This window comes from Coffea eugenioides, chromosome 8 (assembly GCF_003713205.1).
Source record: "Coffea eugenioides isolate CCC68of chromosome 8, Ceug_1.0, whole genome shotgun sequence".
Classification (NCBI taxonomy): domain Eukaryota; kingdom Viridiplantae; phylum Streptophyta; class Magnoliopsida; order Gentianales; family Rubiaceae; genus Coffea; species Coffea eugenioides.
The window spans coordinates 34543733-34562874 of NC_040042.1; the positions used below are offsets into that span (position 1 = coordinate 34543733).

Consider the following 19142-nt stretch of genomic DNA (forward strand, 5'->3'; position numbering starts at 1 on the left):
TTTAGGGGTGTTTGGACAGCCATTTTCCGCCAAAAAATTACGTCGTTTTCCGTAATCACATTTTCCTATTACCTTTTTTCATCGTATTTATCAAATCGCTACAGTAATTTTTCTACAAAAAATCCAAGAAAATACAATCCAAACAAGGCCTCCCCACCTCTCTGTTTCCTTTTTTTTTTTTTAATAATATGGTCCGTGTGGAGCAGTCTAAATCATATTTTTCTCATAATTATCTTGTCTTATACGGGACAAATTTAATTGTTGGCAAAAGTGATTTAATTGCAATGGGGACAACATGTTATGCTTTTCATCATGGATTCTAAATAAAGCATAATTATTGAATCAAATCTACCAAAGAATAAATTCAGAAGAATATATAATTCAGACTAATGGGCGCAAAGCACCTGGACCTCAAAAGTAAGGACAAATTCGAACTCTTGTCAAAGATGGATGTGTGGCAATTTGGAAATCTAATACGCTCATAATCTTTGTTTTGACCTCTTCATGTGGCATTATGATGCTTTGCACAATATCCATATTTTTCTTTTCTTCTTTTTAAAAAAGAAAAAGTACTCCATCATGGATCCACATGTGGGCTCAGGTCCGATATCTAGTTACTGCTTAGCTTTACCACGTCAACGTATTTATTAAGATTGTTGGGTTGGGCCACTTCTTGTTGGCCCTCACTTTTTATATTTTTTCTTCTCCTTTCCTGAATTCCTTCCGCATGTTCTTAGGGTTACGCCGCATACCCTTTTTTTTTTTACTTTGTTTTTTTTGGCAGCATATCATTATTTTACAAAACATTTTTCTTATTATTTTTAAAACTTATTTTCAAATCATATTTTTTTATTTTAGATGAATCCCATCAAAGAGTGTCATGGCAAATAATGCTATGGACATGAATCTTTAAGTTTTATCTCTCTTGGAAAAATTTTTTTTGAAACATCTCTTGAAAAATGTTATATGCACTTAACTTTTTTTTTTATAGTGGAACTTCCACTATTTTTTTAAAATCATATAATCTAATAAATGAAGGGGGGTCAAAAGGGTGTGGGAACGGACGGCAGGGTGTAAAAAAAAAATATAATAAGTGAAAATCATATGATAAAAATGATACTAGGAGTGCCGTGTAAAAAAGTGAAGTGTGTATAACATTTACCTTTTTCTTTTATCAAATTATTTTAAAATAATATATTGGTTAATTAGCTGTCCCCCACAATATAGATTAGTATAGTGCCTTGTTGTGTATTCTTGGAATCGGAATTACAGCTAAATTAATGGATCTTTCACATTACCCCCCAAAAAAAAAAAAATCATCGTACAACCGATGACAAAAGACTGCTATGTTTGCCCAGTCCAGAATAATAGTCTCAGGATTAAGTGGACTGCAGAGAAGTAATGGCTACCCTCCCTACTCCAAAACATTCTACATATTTCATGCAAGGCCTAGCCCAATGTTTTGGCCCAACCAAATAAATAGGGAGGTTGCATCACACTTGACACGAGGATCGAATTCTCGATTTTTTATTATTTTTTTATTTTTAAAAAATGATGATCAAACTCAAAATTACTAGAAAGCCATATACCATTTTCAACTTTGGGTTCCTTCCTTGTTCTTCATTTCCGTTTCCATTTTTAATCATTCATTCGATTTCTTACAGCAGCCTCCTCTTACCAGTTTCAATGGCGCTCGTCCCATTCACACCTTATTGTTCTTCAACTTCTCCTCTATTTTCTTCCAAGAAGTGCTCCGTCGTCTCTAATTCTCAACTGATTGTCGTCTCTGCTCTGTCCTCTCGCCGCTCGAGTCTCATCAACACCCGCCGTTCTCTGAGAGTCAGAAGCGCCGTAACCTTCGACTCTCCGGCGTCATCATCCGCCCATAGCAGCGACTCGCTCGAGCTTCTCCTGGAAGTTAAGGACCTCTCAGCCGTCGTCTCCGAGTCAAAACAGCCGGTTCTCAAAGGGGTTAACCTTACTATCCACCGAGGCGAGGTCGGTCTAAATTACCCTATCAATTAAATTAAGTGCTCTAGGTTGTACAGTTTAATATAAGTATCCTCTAGACTTCTAACTCTCTCTCTCTCTCTCTCTCTCTCTGGGGGGCGGTGCAGTTACGTTTATAATTTTCATCTTCCGACTGAAATTGATATTTATTCTCTTGACTTTTTGTTTCGGTCTTAATTCTATCTTCCGGAATTGGATATTTTTAGGTTCATGCTGTTATGGGGAAGAATGGTTCTGGAAAGAGCACTTTTGCCAAGGTTAGTTATTTTCTTCCCCGTTTTTGAGGTGTGAGCTGAGCTTTGCTGTTTTGAACTCATAGCTATATTTTCTATTGTTTTTAGAATTGCATTAAGTTAGTCTTAAATAAGATCATCTCCACGATAGTCTTTTGAATTTTACGGATAGAACTTGTGCTGTAGAACCTTTATTTGCTTATTGATGAATTTGGACTTCAAGATTTTGTCTGGGAGAATTTCTAAATAAAATAGGAGTCTTAACTGATTGAACTCAAAAGTGAAAAGTTGTACCCACCATTTATCCATAACATGGAATTTTGGATGAATGTTTGTTCAGGAATGCTTATTCAATGAGGTATCGGATGTTGGATTACCTAGTAATTTATTATTTTTGGTCCTTTTAACACCCGTTCTTTTGCTTTTGTCCTTTTCTGCATCGATCTAGTTAAGATTTACTTGGAAGCCTCCTTTTCTTTGGCTTGAGGTAGATACTTTCTGGATATTTTGGCTACTATCTGCTTTAACTGATGATGCTAGGAAAACTTAATGATTGTAGGTCCTTGTTGGGCATCCTGATTATGAGATTACAGGCGGTAGTGTCACTTATAAGGGTGAGAATTTGCTTGAGATGGAACCAGAGGAAAGAGCTGTTGCCGGCCTTTTCATGAGCTTCCAGACCCCTGTTGAAATTCCAGGGGTAAGCAATATTGACTTCTTGAACATGGCATACAATGCTAGAAGGATAAAACATGGACAACCGGAGCTTGGACCAATTGAGGTTTGTAACTCTATGTTGTTGTGACTTGCTTTGTTTTCAACTAAGCTTGTAATACACTGTTTCAGGTGCATTGTTAATGTAAAAAGGGTGTTTGGTTGGGGCTTCTTTGGCTGACAAATACACTGATGTTATTCTTTCCTGCAGTTCTATGGCTACATTGCGCCAAAGCTTGAGCTTGTAAATATGAAAGTAGACTTTTTGAACAGGAATGTTAATGTAGGATTTAGTGGTGGAGAAAGGAAGCGTAATGAGATTTTACAACTTGCGGTATGATTCAGTATCTTTGTGATCTTCTCTTTTCACATTTTCTTCAAGTTTATAGCTGGCTTGATAGGCTACCATGGTATTTTGTCTGCTTAGTTATTTTGTGTTTTTGGTGATGTCGTGTGTAATGCTGCTAAATATTCAATTTTTTTATAGGTTCTTGGTGCAGAGTTGGGTATATTGGACGAAATTGATTCTGGCCTAGATGTAGATGCACTGCGTGATGTCGCAAAGGCAGTGAATGGACTCCTCACTCCCAAGAATTCAGTTTTAATGATTACTCACTATCTGCGACTTTTGGAGTTTATCAAGCCAACATTTATCCATGTAATGGTAAGCAAGCTTTTGCTTCTTGTAAGCAAGTTCCCGTGTTACATTCTGTATGCAGTTATTTTTCCCCCCTTGGTTAGTTGAGAACAAATATGATGATATCAAGGAAAATAACTTGGGGATGCAGTGGCTGGGATTTTAGAATATTAACTAACCACGAACAAATTGTTCCCATTTGCAGTCACTTAATTTTACCCTGTTGATTCTTCGACTTCCTGAATTCCATTCCTTCTGCATATTATGTTAAGCAATATGCCACATTCTTGTGAGAATCTCAATAACTTCCACATTTGAATTTATGTTGTCATGTTATGTTACTTGAGTTTCTTAATGATAGCCTCATCACTTTTATTTTCTCCTTGTTCCTTTCGGGTATTGACTGAAACATTTCTGTTTATAGGAGGATGGGAAAATTGTGAAGACTGGAGATATTTCCATCGCTAAACTTCTTGAGAAGGAAGGTTACAAGGCAATTTCTGGGTCATAACTGCAGGCACGTCTATTGAAAGTGGGCTTTTCTACTCTGTGCTCTCCTGTAAACGCTTTGCCACCTTGCTCAATGTCCATGGACGAGAAAAGGATGATTGTCTAACCAGCAAAAGAGCGAGATAGCAGACGTTTCAGACAGCTTTGTTACACCAAAAGAGCAAGAGCCGTCCTTTGATCTCGAAGAACTTGGAATTCGTGATGTTCTTGTATAGCTAGTTGTACTGCGTGCACATATTCCTTCTTTACAATTATAATGTCTCCTATTTCCGTGTTGAAAACTGGAAAAAATTTTGAGATCTTTTTTTTGGGGGGCAAAGAAATGGGTTTTGAAACAATCCTGTATTTGTAATGGCTCTAAATTTGGATATTCTTTCCAAGCTGCCACTCTATCGAAAACCAGATGGATCTCGCATGTGCGACGGTTACTTTTAAGGACGTGTCATCAGCTGCGTATGAATTGTGCCTGGCATATGTTGCAACAGGTGTATCATTGTCGCAAGAGCCACTAGAAGCAAAACCCTTTGAGTTGAATGGATCAGGCCATTTAACAAATTATAACACATATAAAAGCAAATTGTAATGGGAAATTTTCTTGTACAAGGGTAAGTCCGAATCAGCAATTTTAAATTTCCGCGGGAACAATCAGATAATGTACATGGCCGAGAGGGGCTACTGGTTATTCTTTAACAAACACAGGACAGGTCTTAATTGAATATACCTAGCTCGGGTACGTCTAGCTGCACCCAGCATCCGTGCAAGAAAATCTCATCTTACAGAAATAGCATATTAACACTTAGGAAAAGAAACAGAGAAAAGCCAACCAATACTCACTATGTTGATATCTTTGGCTTAACCTGGAGATCTTGAAAGAGGAATCCCATGAACCAACCGTATTCCAGATTGATCCTAAAAAATACAAACATCAGTGGCTAAAAGAATTTTTGACATCATAATCACTCAAGTTACAAAAGTTTCTGGTGCTTTCCATCCATTTAGTAAGGAACCCGTCAAAATGGGAGTATTAGGTCATAGCCAACTCAGGTAAGCACGCCTTTATTGGGAATCATAGAAATCTGCAGGCCTAAAGCAGGTGCTCCCATAAATGGTCAATCCTACCAAGGAGTATTAACAAAATACAGATAATCTGTAAAACGAATCATGAAGCGCTTGTGAAGGGGTTTTTTTTAAGCCACATTCCTCTTTGCTGCCAGGAAATCAACTCTTCTTTCTTTAAAGAGTTCAACGTAAATCAAAGAAAAGAGCAGAAAAGTGATCAACAAACTCAGATGCAAAATCTGTCATGATTCAACTTTTTCAAGCTTCTCAATTTCTTCACGTTGTTTTCTTTCTGCTTCTTGAAGTTCCCTTTCAGCATCCTCCTCATCCTCCTGATCATCACGATCTTCAAATTCCTTACTTGCTGCCATTGCTTTTACAACAGGATCTCTAAGCTCAGAAATGAGGCCACCACCAACCCTGTATTCTTCTTCGTCCCCAATTAGGAAAAGGCGCTGATCAGGTCCTGTTGCCATGGGGATGTCTACTGCCAGTAGTTTCATGTCATACTGCAGAAAATCAAACAGTAAATGTTCTTCACAAAAAAGAAGAAGAGAAACTACGCCCTGAATCATAAGCAGGAACGTCAACACCTTTAACTTTTGCTTTTCACCCTTTTGCACCTTTCTCTTCCTTCTAACTAGGACACAGTATGGAACGACAAGTACCAATATTTATCTATGAACAAGCACACATGCCAATCTTACAGAGATATGACTGACAGATGACAAATAGAGAATACACATGTTTACTAAATTGACCACCAAACACTAACCCAGTCAAAGCAGTTTTGCAATATACAACAAATCAAAACGTCTTCTATATATAGAACACTTAGTCAGCTAGTTCAGAAAAAACCTGGCCATTCTTGTTCTTGACCTCAACGCTTACTAAGCCTTTCCTCTCAGAACCTCGTATTGGAAATATCAGAAAACATCTTTTGTTCCTAAACCTTGGCTTGAAGTTCTTCAGTGTCATACCACCTCCTGACATCACATATGCTCTTAAGTCAGTGCCAGTTAGTGGAGCACCCATGACCTCAAGAATCCCAGCGGATGTGTTAAGTCTTCTCATGGCCATTCTATAAACCTTATCAGGATTCACTGTGAATCTTGAACGAAGATATAAAATCTGAACATTACAGGGAAATCAAACAAAATTAACATTAACATTATCTTAAAGTTGAAAGGCACAATAAAAACTCCTTGAAAAACATTTTCAGAAAATACCAGGACATTTCTACAAGCACAATGATTTATGACACAGGGTATCAATCAAGAAACTAAAAGAAGTTCATCGTGAAAAATGAAAATTTAAGACATCAAGATGTTCATACAATATCTATTCAGCAAAATAACTACTCCAAAAAGAGATAACCGAGAACCTAACAAACTTCTGAGCAACTTTTCACGGCTAACATCATTTGAACTGAACTGTGACACAGATTACCATTTCAGGAAGTTGTCATGTTAAAATAGCAGATGTGATAATTTCTGACTCATTTATTCTGTTTCTTGTAATCATTTTTCTTTTTCCAATTTGAAAATAGGTAGAATCCTAAAGACCAATCAGAAGACTCACACTGACAGGGACCACGACATTGTCCACTGTCAGAGTGCAACATTAGTTCAAGAGCTTCATCTAATTTATCCTAATCATGAGCTTGCCTGCTTATGCAATTGACGACAACAAATAACATCATCTATTAACTGGTACTAAGAGGTCTAAAATGCATTGATACTCATTGTCATGGGATACGTGTTGCACTCCATAGTCCATAATAAGATAATTTCAATGCAAAAATAGGTTGTTTAGTAGCTTGCGGAAAAAACATGGATTACAGAAGCATGCTTACTACATTATTTTTGTAAAATTTGGATGAAAATAACATTTGACATAATCATCAAGGGATTAATTGTTAGACAACTAAAAATGAATCTATCCCGAGAGGGTAAAGAACGTAGTATTGGCTTACAATGAGTTGGCTAATTAACGGACTTATTTACAAACGAAGAGATCTAGCTATTCAGTAATTGAAAACTGAATAACAAATGTAAGTTCCAATTGACAAACTGGAGAATTCCAGAGCCATCAAAAGAGCAACAAAATAAAATAATGCAACATTTCAAGCTGAACATAGTACACATATACAAAAAGTATCCAGGGAAGAAGAGTTCTGAAGTTAGAATGCTTAACCTTAAATATCATCTGAAATCACAAAATTTGGGAAGGAGTACTTACAGCAAATGAGACAATGGCAGTGGAAAGAGCAAGAAAACCATATTTGGCCATGCCCTCGGATAGGCCAACAAACGTATTAGCAATCCCAAACATAATCCTCCAAAGCAAGACGCAAACCAGGACCCCTCCAGCACCCACCAGCACCAGACTATTCCTCTTCCAAAACGCCTCAATCTGGAGCCCCACCGCCTCCCTGTACCTGGAAGCAGCATCCTTCACAGCCCCCATTGGGTTCCTCACCGCCCTTTTCCCAAGATCATACTTCTTACTAGTGAAAGAAAAATACCTAAACCCGAGAAAATTCCTAGAATTTGGCAGCATACTGGGGTTTGGGTTGATCAGCAGCTTTTGAGTTGGGTTTTGGGAAATCCTTGAATTCGGGGTTGTTGAGAAATGGGCTTTTGAAGAATTCCCTAGCCATGGTGAGAAAATGGGATTCTTAACTAGTTTTGGGTGATGGGTTAGCAAGTGAGAAAAGGCAGTAGGATTATTATTAGCAAGGCAAACTGGGGTTGTGAGGGATGAGGATTTAATGTGATGGAGGTATGTGAGGACGAACCTTGACGATGAGTATTTCGACATGTTTTACTTTTTCCTCCTGAGTTCTCAGAGTAGAAATAGTTTTTTTGATTTAAAATTGCACAAGCAAACTGCAGTGATCTTTAATACTCGCTACAAAAGGAAATCTGTACAAACTGGGTTTCTTTTTTCGGAGAAATGGAAGCAGAAAAACGCATGGGAAGAAAAGGAGTCAAATATTGGAAATGACGACTTGATTTTGCTTGTCTAAAGCCCCTGTCCAAAGTCTCCCAGCTGCCCGGTCGAGCACCAGCAGCAGTCAGCAGGTGAACTTGAACGGAAAAGGTCAGCGTATTGCAGGCTCGTAGCCTGAGGCATACTCTTGCTTGGGAATTGCTGACTCTGGAAGGAATACCAACAAGGGTCGGGACCCACTCAGGATCCAGCCTCCTAGCTTAGCAAGCCAGCCCGCCAGTCCTTCAAGCTCCGACCCTTCCCTTAGGTCCATTTGGGTTATCAATTGCAAATGTTTTTTAAACCAAAACCGGAACGTTAAAATGCCGAACCGGTGAAGTGAAAGGGTCGAGGTTCAACCGGTCGGACCGATTCAACCCCGGTTCAATGAATTTTTTAAAAAATAATTTATATAAATATATATATGCACAAAATAAGACATGTAATGGATAATTTAATACTTTATATGATGAAAAGTTTACTATTTTCGAATAACCTGGATTTTTAAAAATAATTTTTTTAAATTATAAGTTAAAACAAATAAATTTCATCTCAATTTCAATTATATCTATCAAAAAAATCTTAAATCCAATCCAAAAATATCACAATATTTGAAATTATACAAAATTCACGTCTATAAGAATTTAGACATTGTGAACTTAAATTTTAATTTACATTTTGGAATTTAAATTTACAATTTAAAAAAGGAAGTTTGGAGTTCGAAGAAAATCAAGAGAATTGAAAATAGAAATGCAAATTTGATAAGAAACAAAAAATGAGATAAAAGTGAGTGGTTGTGATATTAAATAAATTGGGTTAAAGAAAAATAATTCTTTTTTAACTTTTTTAAATTTAATGGACAAAAACAAAATTAAAATATGGAAGAAAACATCAATAAATAAAAAATAAAGAGGTTTGATTAAAAAAATGAGTGGCAAAAGAAAAGATGATAGAGAGAGAGTGTGTGTGTGTGTGTGTGTTGAAGATTAAAAAGAAAGAGTCATGAAAGGATGATATTTTATAAAAAAAAATGGAACAAAAGAAATATGAGTGTTTGTTTTATATAAATAAGTTATCAAAAAAAACTAATAAGATGTGATAGTGCAACGGTTACTACATTGGTCTTCTATTACAAAGGTCTTGAGTTCGAATCTTGATAACTACATTTTGCAAAAAAAAAAAAAAGGAAAACTCAAAAACCGGAAATAACCGGTTCACATCCGGTTCAGCGGTTTCGCGGTCCGACCGGTTTTTGACCGGTTTCTTGACAAAGTCAAACCTGGCATTGAACCGGACCGGAGCCATGGCCGGTTCGCGGTTCAACCGGTCGAACCGGCCGGTCCGGTCCGGTTTTCAAAACACTGTTTTTGGCCCCCACTTAATCATTTTTCTTTTCTTTTTTTTTGTTTTCCTTCCTAACCCTCCAACGTCCAACAATCCAACACAAGATCTTGCTTCAAACCTTTCAATCCATGACCATCAGGCTATCCTTCTCGGCCGATTAATAGGCAAGTTAAAATTTTGAACTTTCAGAAGATACATGATAGCACCTTTTCCATTTTGGTGAGTTTAATTATTCCCCTTTCAATATTTTTTTCTATGTGTTCTTTTTGTAAAGCTAATTGATGTTGAGCTATTTTTTTTTGTATTTTTCATCCTTTTTTCCCCTAGTTTTCATCCTTTTCTTTTTGTAATTGATGTTGAATTTTTGTTTGATTAGATAAGGATGAAATTATAAATCATGAATTATTTTACAGTCACGTTTGAGGAACCCTATTTTTTGGATGAAATATCAAATTACCGAAATTAGTCAAGTTCGGCCTTTTAATTCTGCTTCTTAGAGAAAGCAACCATGAAATAAATTTCATCAAACCAGAAAAATATACTACCAATCATTGTGAAAAGCTATACATGTAAAGTAATGGCATAGAGGCTATACACATTGATTTGTCAATTAGTGTTGGAATGTAATATGTTTCTTTGGAGATTAAGCTCTTAATATGTTGTTGGCTGGTGAGTTCTTGTGTTCTAGATACTTGGTTAGCAATTAGCATTTGGATTATACTTATTAGTCTTATTTATGTTTGTAATGAATTTATAAAAATCTTATGATGATATAAATATTTAAATTCCATTTATCGATTGAGGTTCATGTATGATTTTCCACGTTTAATGTATAATTTTCAGGGATTTACCCAAGCAGCTGTTAAAAAAAATAGAAAATCATTGAATCGGTCAGGCAGAACGGCCAAACCAAAAAATCTGTGAACCGATCCCTCTTCCGATTCACTCACCGATCTGAATTTAAAAACATTAATGCCTTTTTGGTTTTGATAGAAAAGTCTTAAAGAAGTTGGGTACTGTTGGAGTTGTCAGCAATCTGATCATCGTGGGAGTATGGAGCCAAAGATAATTAAGGCCACAAACCGTTCAGCTACCACCTTCCCAACTTCATCAACAATGAATGATGTAGGACTGCAATTGTGATAGCACATACTTGTACAACAACTGTCTGAAGATGCCAGGGCTTTATTTTTACTATTATTTCCTCTTTTTTTTTTTGGTAAACAAATTCTGGGTCAACAGCAGAAGTATGTATGTATGTATGTGAGGATGGATAATAAGTTGGAGCATTATTTTTTTTGTGAAGAAATAAGATATCGTCTGTGAATAGTATTTCATGATTGGGATCAATGAAAAAAAGAAGCTGTCGTGATCCTTTCGACACACGCACACAACTTATTTGACTTTTCATTTTTATCAACAAAAAAAATGCTAGTAGTACTAGGTTATCTATTAGCACACTAACAAAAGATTGCGCAGCGAAAACAAAAATAACACTAAAATTTTGAATAATTGATAAATCAAGGAACGAGAAAGTATAGGTCATTTTACGGCTGAAAATAATTCGAGTCGAATCGAATCAAGTTTTATCCTAATTAACTTAAATTTGACTCAATTTTACCAAGCTTAAATTACATTAAGTTCTCAATATAAATCTCGAGGTTTGAACTCGACTTCGAACCTAGTCGAACTCAAATAAAAAGGCAATAAGTATTATATTTCTTTTACAATAGATAAAGAGAACACTTCATTTCATAAATAATAAAGATATTATGAATATACATTATAAATTCTGTAACACTCAGAAAAAATATCAAAACATATAAATTGAAACCCGTTGAGCCAATAAGTGAAGTATTTTTATACTTAGTTCGACTCGTCAATCTAACTCAATTCTTTTGCAGTCCTAGGTCCGGCAAAACGCTCAGTCTGAAGAATTCAGTATAAGAACAAGAACAAAACTGCATAGGTTTCTTAGATATATAAGAAGAGGAACAATATGAAAGGCAAAACTTTTGGGGCAAAACTATAATATTGGATCAATCGGATTTGTTTTGCACATCGCACTTACCCTTGTACATGCCTTTTTAATGGATTAAAGACTAACTAGAGTCTCAAGCTTATATCTACTACCCAGTGTGCTCATCATTTTTCATCACATCAGATTACCAAACCAACTAAATTGGGAAATTAAAAAAATATAAATAAAACACATCTTAATAAATAAAATTCTAATTATATCCCTTAAATCAAATTCTGGATGGAAACTCGTCCAAAGCCATCTCGAGCAATGGTCTTCGCACAAAATTATGTTCGGGTGTAGGCGATGTACAACCCTAATTTGTAATTAATATCCACCTTCATCTTCACATACGAGGGAAAACGAGCTTCACCCTTCATGTACAATATGGCTACTATTACTAACTCCTGCTTGATTGAAGAACCCATTCATGTTTACTTATTCATTGCTAAAGCCAACAAATGTCTCTCACATGATAACCATCCATGCAATTCTCAAAAACCAAGAATATAAATCGGAGTGTTTGGATAGCACAAATATCTCAAATAATATTTCGCTTGTATCATAAATACATTTCCCAACTCACCTTTTTATATTCCCAATTACCTTTTTATCACACATACATCACATCACAAAAAGTGCTACAGTAATTATTCCAAATAATATTTCAAATAATACTCTGTCCAAACAACTTTTGACAATTACCTCCACTACGAGAATTTCCATAATGTCCAATATATATTTTATCCACCCCAAATTACAATCAACAATTTCTTCCTCAACCAAATGAATAATGAATAACACGTGTCGAAATTTCCCTAAATATTCTTCGTCTTCAATTACCCTAAATAATGAATACAAATAAAAATAATACGTGTCGAAATTTCCTCTTTTCCAATCTAAGCAAGATTCTAAGCCTTATAAAGAAAAAAAAAAGGAAAAAAAAGTTTATGAGTCAAATTAATGACCTCATGATTGTCTAATTAATATTCTCGCTATTTGAATTGGGTCTTGAGTGCATCTTTCAAGACTATAATTAGGTGATACAAAGCAAGCCTCCTTTTTGCCCCTTTGGGGAGGCCAAGAAAGTCCATTTACACTGATACTATTCTACCACAGAACGTGCCCATAAGGTCCATCGTTCAGAAAAGGTTTGATTGAGTCACGTTTTAATGTAAAGATAATTCTTATGGCCAAAATGAACTCAACTAGGAATATGTTTTTCTCTGACTTCAGATTGAGTGCCAGCAAGCCTTTTGCGACAATAAAGATAGTACTTCTTTGTCTAAGTTTGGCCCACTTTCGTACAGGGTACAAAGGCTAAGCTCCACAAGCATGTTCATATGAACTTTGGACTAGTCCAAACAAAATAGTCGAGTAATTACATTTCTTGGATCTAAAAAATTTATGTATCTTTGGACCCAGAAAATAAATTGTTCTAAGTGACATGGAAATTTTTTTCTAAGTAACAACGGTAAATGTTACATTCACGGGGAAATATGAAGTCTTTGAAAAGATTTTTCTTTGTTCTCAACACTTGGATGTAAACAACAGAAAAGGAGATAAATTTGGGATGGGACAAATGCGGCTGAGATTAGTTGGGTAGATACTTGCTCATTTTCTAAGATAGTTTGGTTTGAAAGCTGAATCCTACTTTTAACGAGATCAATTGGCTCATCAACTGTTAACACCAACCTTGGAATTGAGATCCAAGAAAATGGCAATATTGCCATTTTATAGTCAAAATAGTAGACTGGCCTTGTTTGGATTGTAGTTTTCTGCAAAAAAAATTTTACGTTTTTCATGAATATATTTTTTAATTACCTTTTTATCTCATATACATCAAATCACTATAGTACATTTTTTTATATTAATCTTCTGTTCCACCTTTCAATTGGCATATCTTTCATTATACTGCAATTTATCATTAAAGAGAGTAAAAAAAGTTAGAGAAAAAAGGAATATATATATATATATATATTCATATATATATTCGTTTTGTATAATGTTGTTTTTTACTTTGTTATCAGTTATTAAAATTTAAGAAAACATTAAAAAGCATACAAATAGGATATCTATATATAAAAAAAAAAGAAAATTAATAAAAGATGAGATAGAGAATGATATAAAAAGTGAAATAGAAGATTAATTATATACTACAATCTATTTAAACTAAAAAGAGATGCCAGTTACAAGAAAGGTATTCCAACTACTTTGAATTCAAATTAACTGATAAGTAACGAAAACAAAACATTTGTGTAAGAATACAAGCTAAACCCTCCAATATTGCAAGCTAGTTTTTGTTTTTATTTGCATACTTTTTCATTTTTTTTATTTGTTGTTTGAAAGAAAAATAGCTGAAAATTTGTAGCACCACCACGTAAATTTCCATTTACTAGATCCAAATGAATATATTTCGAATTATTCTTTCTGCTTCTTGGATATTGTGCTTTGAAACTTCTGCATGCAAAATTATAATCTACCTATATCTTATGTCCACCATAATCTTATATTAGACGTAATGCGACCAATATAACATCCTCTCCCGTAAACAAATCTATTGGCACTGCCTATTTGGTATTTTGCATGGCAATTTTTTTTTTTTTGGGTAAAAATTTTCCATGGCTATGCCATTTTGAACTCTAGTTCATATTCTGATCATTGGAAAATTTGCACTTTCACCTTGGAGAAAATTGTTTGTTGTTGCATTTGCAGCAAAAGTTGTCGTGGGATGCAAACGAAAATAGAAAAATGCTAAAGAAATACATATTTTATTTTTCATTAAACTTAGCAACAATTGTGACGTTCTCTTAACATTGTCAGTCAAAGACGAGAAAATAATCTCCTAATTCATAGATTCACTAATAATCAGAAAACTCACGATTTAGCTCGACGGCTAATTTTCTTTTCCCCAAAAATACAGATGCAAATTAGAGTATCATATTATTGAAATTAGGGATAATTTCAGAAACCTCTCCTAAGGTTTCTAACAACATCACTTATCACCCTTAAAATTTTTAAAATATCACTTACCTCCCTTATTTTCAAAATTTTGGAACATTCTCAACCCAATTCAAAATATATCATTAAAAACCTAGTTTTGGGAGAATAAAGATAACTTCATTTCAAAGTTACCCTTTTGTTGTGATATCTTAATTGTCATGACAAACTAATTTAAAATCAGTTAACACTTGAAAACTTGATAGATTTGCTTCTTTAATAGAAATTTATATGTTTTTAATAGGGTTGAGAGATCTAATAATATATTATATTTTATAATTTGGATAAAAAATATTAAAAATTGACAGCTTAAAAATATTTTAAATTAAAAAATATTAAAAATATTACTAATTTGGATAAAAATAAAAAAATTCAAACAATCTCAAATAAGTTTTAAATACAATGTTAAACAGTTTTTGTTTTCTAATTTTCAATCCATCAATGAAAAAAATGAAGATTCTAATCAGTTTATAAAATTCTTTAAATTCGCTCAAAACAATTAAGGTTTCTTTTATTTGGTACCCTAAGGACAACGATAAGCATATCCAAAAAAATGAAGTGGGTCTAGTATTAAAGTTTTAAAATCACAACCAACCTCCTGAAGTACAATATCTTTTGTGAAAGAAGTCTACCCTTTCGCCGGAAAAAAAAAGTAAAAGAAAATAACATCAGGTCCATTCCTGATTTTTATGTGACCTTAGAGCATGAAATAGATAAATCCTAAAGAAAAAAACTTTTGTAGTTTGAAAATATCTTAAATAAACTTTTAGTATGTGTTTGTATTTTAAAAAAGCATGCTAGTTATGGTTCCGATTGCTGTATTTTATACCAACATTACATCTTTATACTTTTTGTCTTTGTTTTTGGTTTTTCATTAATATACTTATAATTTTGTAAAATAGTAAGTTAACAAAAGGGATTGTTGGAAAGAAATTATTTTCTCTTTCTTAAAATGAGTATTCTAATAATATATTTTGAATTGGGGTTAAGATGTTACAAAAATTTTAAAATAAAGGAGGCAATTAATATTTTTAAAACTTCAAGAGTGCTAAACAACTTTCCTTATTTTTCTTCTTTAATAGAATAGCCAGAAAAAACAAATTGAAAAGCCTTGTTTTATATGATGCCTCTTTGAGGAAATTTGACTTACATTCCACCAAGCCTCATATGGACATCTAAACAACTAATGGTTTAGCTGCTCACATTTTCATTTCTTATCAGAAATCAAGGAGGAGGCTATAATATGGCACTAAAGATTTTGATCAAATTCACATCAAGGTTTGTAAAATCGGGATCCTACGTAGGATCGATTTTAGTTTCACAGGATCGGATCGTAGAATCGTAAGATCCTACCAAAAGCTCCTAATTGCAATTAAAGGTTGCAATTCTTTGATAAATTACAAATATACCACAAATATTTTCATTTACTTGCAAAATGGAGTTTCGTATTTCACAAATTTACAAAAAAATTGTAGGATCGTACGATCCTACCGATCCTACCGATCCTGCTACGATTCTATGCGATCCTACAGAGATTAATATGATTTGCGACTCTGAATACGATCCGGATCGATTTTGGTTATCCGGATCGTAGGATTGTACGATCCTACGATCCGGATCGCGATTTTGACAACTATGATTCACATGCATTAAAAGTTTTAACTTTAATTTGAGAAATTTGATTTCTTGCTCTGAAGTACCATCCCTCTTAAGTCATTTCAACCTACATGTCCCTGATATGGTTCTTCATATGGTTTATATACTTGAATTCAAACTAATCACATAGTTGAATTAAATCAGTAGTCAAATCTGATCATATGTTAATCAAATAAGAAGTCACTACTTTTGGGCTCTGTACTTTAACTATTACTTTGTAGACTTTGACTTTATTTTAATGCATCTTTATTTACCAAAAAAAAACTACTTTTGGACTTTATCAAATGATGCTATAGCAGCTAGTTCTTTAAACTATTTGACCATGGTACTATGTTTACTTCTTGTCTTGTGAACAAGCCCTACCAGAAAATGATGTCTCCCTTGGAAATTCCATGTTGAAATAAAATTTTTTTCAAGTTAATACAGAGGCAAGTCTTATACACCAAAAATCAAGGAAATTCAAATCTCCAATTGCATGAATTCGTGAAAAAAAGCATCATGAACTAAGTGAACAATACTAAAATCCACTTGATGGATTCATTAATTTCATACATAAAATTCTTCACTAAAAATTGTGAACAAGAGATCCAAGTATATTAGAAAAGAGATTTCAACCCTTTTTTTTTTTATGGGAAAAATCTCTCTCCCTCTCTGTTTTTTTTTTTTTTTAAAAAAAAAAAGCAAATCCATTGCATCACAAGACAAAATACGAGTAGTTACTGGATAAGTCATCTTTTATGAAGATAGAAGCAAATTGTATAACTCCAAGAACAAAACAAAACAAAAAAAAATGCACATACCTGGCAAAGAAGGACGATGAGGCGGCTCCATGCCGTGAAAGGAAAGGGAAGGTGGAAGTGTCCGTTAGTGAGTGTCGGTGACTTTGGAGACAACAAATGAGGGAAAAAGACACAAAAAACCAGCTCCGTCGTGTACAGGCAAGAGCATAACAATAAGGATACTACAATTGGCGAAGGAGGCAATATGATAAGGAGTATCATATCATGTAGAAGTGGACCACATTTGTACAACTTCTAATACACAGCAGACAGCATTTTTTTTTTAGCAGAAAATATGACAGCAAAGTTGCAGAACTGGACATCTTGAGGAGACCAAGGTCATTGTTCATAAACCACCAGTGCCACCACCAATACATTAAGGCTTGGTGGGGTGGGAGGTAAGGTTTGACACAATTAAATGCGGTCTTATTTAAAAAATTCAGGTAGGTGCGTAGCACACCTGTCTGGTCCGGTGGTGGTTCAGTCCCCTCCGGATTATCCCAAAACCTCTTCTGGCCCTTCCCCTCCCCATAGTATAGGAAGCTATCGTTTCGATAAAAAAAAAAAAGATCACTATTCATAAATCCCAACTCCCCCATTTTTATGCTTTTATTTTAGGAATGACTAACATATTGTACAGGTGTCAAATAAGGTCGTGAATCAAGGCAAGCTTTGATAGGGTCAATTTCTTTATAAATCACAAGAAAGAAGTTGCCAAAAACATAACCCTTATGAGAAACCAGACCTAAGAAAGGTCAAAAACAATCTTTGTGTAATGAAGGACATTGCTAGCTCGAATTGTACGAATCGATTGGGAAGTCTTTGCAAACGAGTGGTAAACTGGCGAGTAAAAGGACACACTCACCCAAGTGTTTCACCGTCCCAGGTGTGATTGAGCTTTCGCTGTATCAAAGTCGTCCACAAGGAATAAATGGCATACAAATTGAATTGAAAAGATGACTACTACGGAAAACGAAATGTGTTACGTACTGTTCTCTGCTTTCAGAAGTCAAATGCTGGCAGATGTCTGCGTGTTTGATTGAAAAAGACAAAAATGAAATGGGTAAACTGCATATAATCCCCTTATAGTTTTATCTATTGCCACATGACCCCTCTTAACGTTTCAAAATGTTCACTTCACTTCCTATGATTTTATGTAACGTAGAAATTTGACAAAAAATAACCCATGTAATATTATTGTTAGTTGAAATATCATTAGTGCCCTTACTTAAATGCTAAATCAACCGACGACTTAATCACCTTGTATAAAAATATAAGGAGATTACGTGGATAAATGCAAAAATTATACGGGGTAAGGTAAATATTTATATAAACCGTAAAGGGGTTATATGGATATTAAAATTTTATCACACGAGCTTTTAAAGCGCGATTGGTATGAGGGTTGTAATTGATTGTGCATTTCGTTGATTTTTTATTTTACATAAAATCACAAAGGGATAATGTGGCTATTTCAAAACTTTAGAAGGGTCATCTTACATTATCTAAAACCATAGGCGGTAATAAATAATTTACGCAAAAAAAACAAAAGAATGCTTTGATTGGCTGAGTAAGAGAAGAGTGTAGGATAGCAGCAGCTATGCTTTGATTTTTGCCTAGGTCCAACTCTTTATCTTTACCAAAAAGGGGTAGACTCACTTTAAAATTTCGATATTCTTCCTTAATCATTTGTTATTGTACTTGAAGGTTAAACTTTTGCAGACAAAAAACAATTGGCTCTACTTTAATTAGGGAAACCAAGTTCATTTTGGCAAATGCTGTACACCAAAAACCTGTGAACATAAATGAAATCGAGGCATGTTGTGGTTGATCGAATTCTTGTAACCAAATTCAAGATTGATAACCAAAAAAAAACAAATGCGATAACCGAAAGAACAAATGCGACAAGCCGAAATAAATCAAGAAAATAACCCACAAAAATGTCCCCACTCAAACCACTTGAAGATCTAGTACATTTTTTGTCCATGCATTTGATCCTCAAAAATATCCATAATAACATCAAAGAATAGGGCCACGAGAGAAAAACAATCTAATCAGTCACTATCAAACAACAACTTTTTTTTGTTTTTTAAATAACAAAGTACAATGTTTATTTTCTTCATGTGCAAATTGGCCGTTTACCTCACCACCGCGTTAGCCTTAGCCCACCTCATTGATGATCTCACTAA

The 19142-nt window shown here is 34.4% G+C and overlaps 2 protein-coding genes across 2 annotated transcripts; one reads left to right on the forward strand and one right to left on the reverse strand.

Moving 5' to 3' along the window:
• Nucleotides 1-1604: 1604 nt before the first annotated feature.
• LOC113779296 (ABC transporter I family member 6, chloroplastic-like) lies at nucleotides 1605-4560 on the forward strand. The gene is made up of 6 exons (XM_027324844.1): nucleotides 1605-1998; nucleotides 2217-2267; nucleotides 2803-3024; nucleotides 3169-3291; nucleotides 3445-3621; nucleotides 4019-4560. The coding sequence occupies exons 1-6, from the start codon at nucleotides 1687-1689 to the stop codon at nucleotides 4103-4105; spliced, it is 972 nt and encodes a 323-aa protein (XP_027180645.1). The 5' UTR covers nucleotides 1605-1686; the 3' UTR covers nucleotides 4106-4560.
• A 371-nt stretch (nucleotides 4561-4931) lies between these two features.
• On the reverse strand, nucleotides 4932-8359 carry LOC113781737. The gene is made up of 3 exons (XM_027327721.1): nucleotides 7405-8359; nucleotides 6022-6294; nucleotides 4932-5672 (listed from the first exon to the last, which is right to left on the reverse strand). Exons 1-3 carry the CDS (start codon nucleotides 7984-7986, stop codon nucleotides 5406-5408), a joined length of 1122 nt encoding a protein of 373 aa, XP_027183522.1. The 5' UTR covers nucleotides 7987-8359; the 3' UTR covers nucleotides 4932-5405.
• Nucleotides 8360-19142: the final 10783 nt, after the last annotated feature.

What these genes read in the sequence shown, in the direction of transcription:
- LOC113779296 (XM_027324844.1), top strand. Translation starts at nt 1,687, where the DNA reads ATGGCGCTCGTCCCATTCACACCTTATTGTTCTTCAACTTCTCCTCTA. An exon ending in GAAAGAGCACTTTTGCCAAG is followed by an intron (nt 2,268 to 2,802) that starts GTTAGTTATTTT and finishes TAATGATTGTAG; the next exon opens with GTCCTTGTTGGGCATCCTGA. An exon ending in ATGAGATTTTACAACTTGCG is followed by an intron (nt 3,292 to 3,444) that starts GTATGATTCAGT and finishes ATTTTTTTATAG; the next exon opens with GTTCTTGGTGCAGAGTTGGG.
- LOC113781737 (XM_027327721.1), bottom strand. Translation starts at nt 7,986, where the DNA reads ATGTCGAAATACTCATCGTCAAGGTTCGTCCTCACATACCTCCATCAC. An exon ending in CTGCCATTGTCTCATTTGCT is followed by an intron (nt 6,295 to 7,404) that starts GTAAGTACTCCT and finishes TGTAATGTTCAG; the next exon opens with ATTTTATATCTTCGTTCAAG. An exon ending in TCAAGAACAAGAATGGCCAG is followed by an intron (nt 5,673 to 6,021) that starts GTTTTTTCTGAA and finishes GATTTTCTGCAG; the next exon opens with TATGACATGAAACTACTGGC.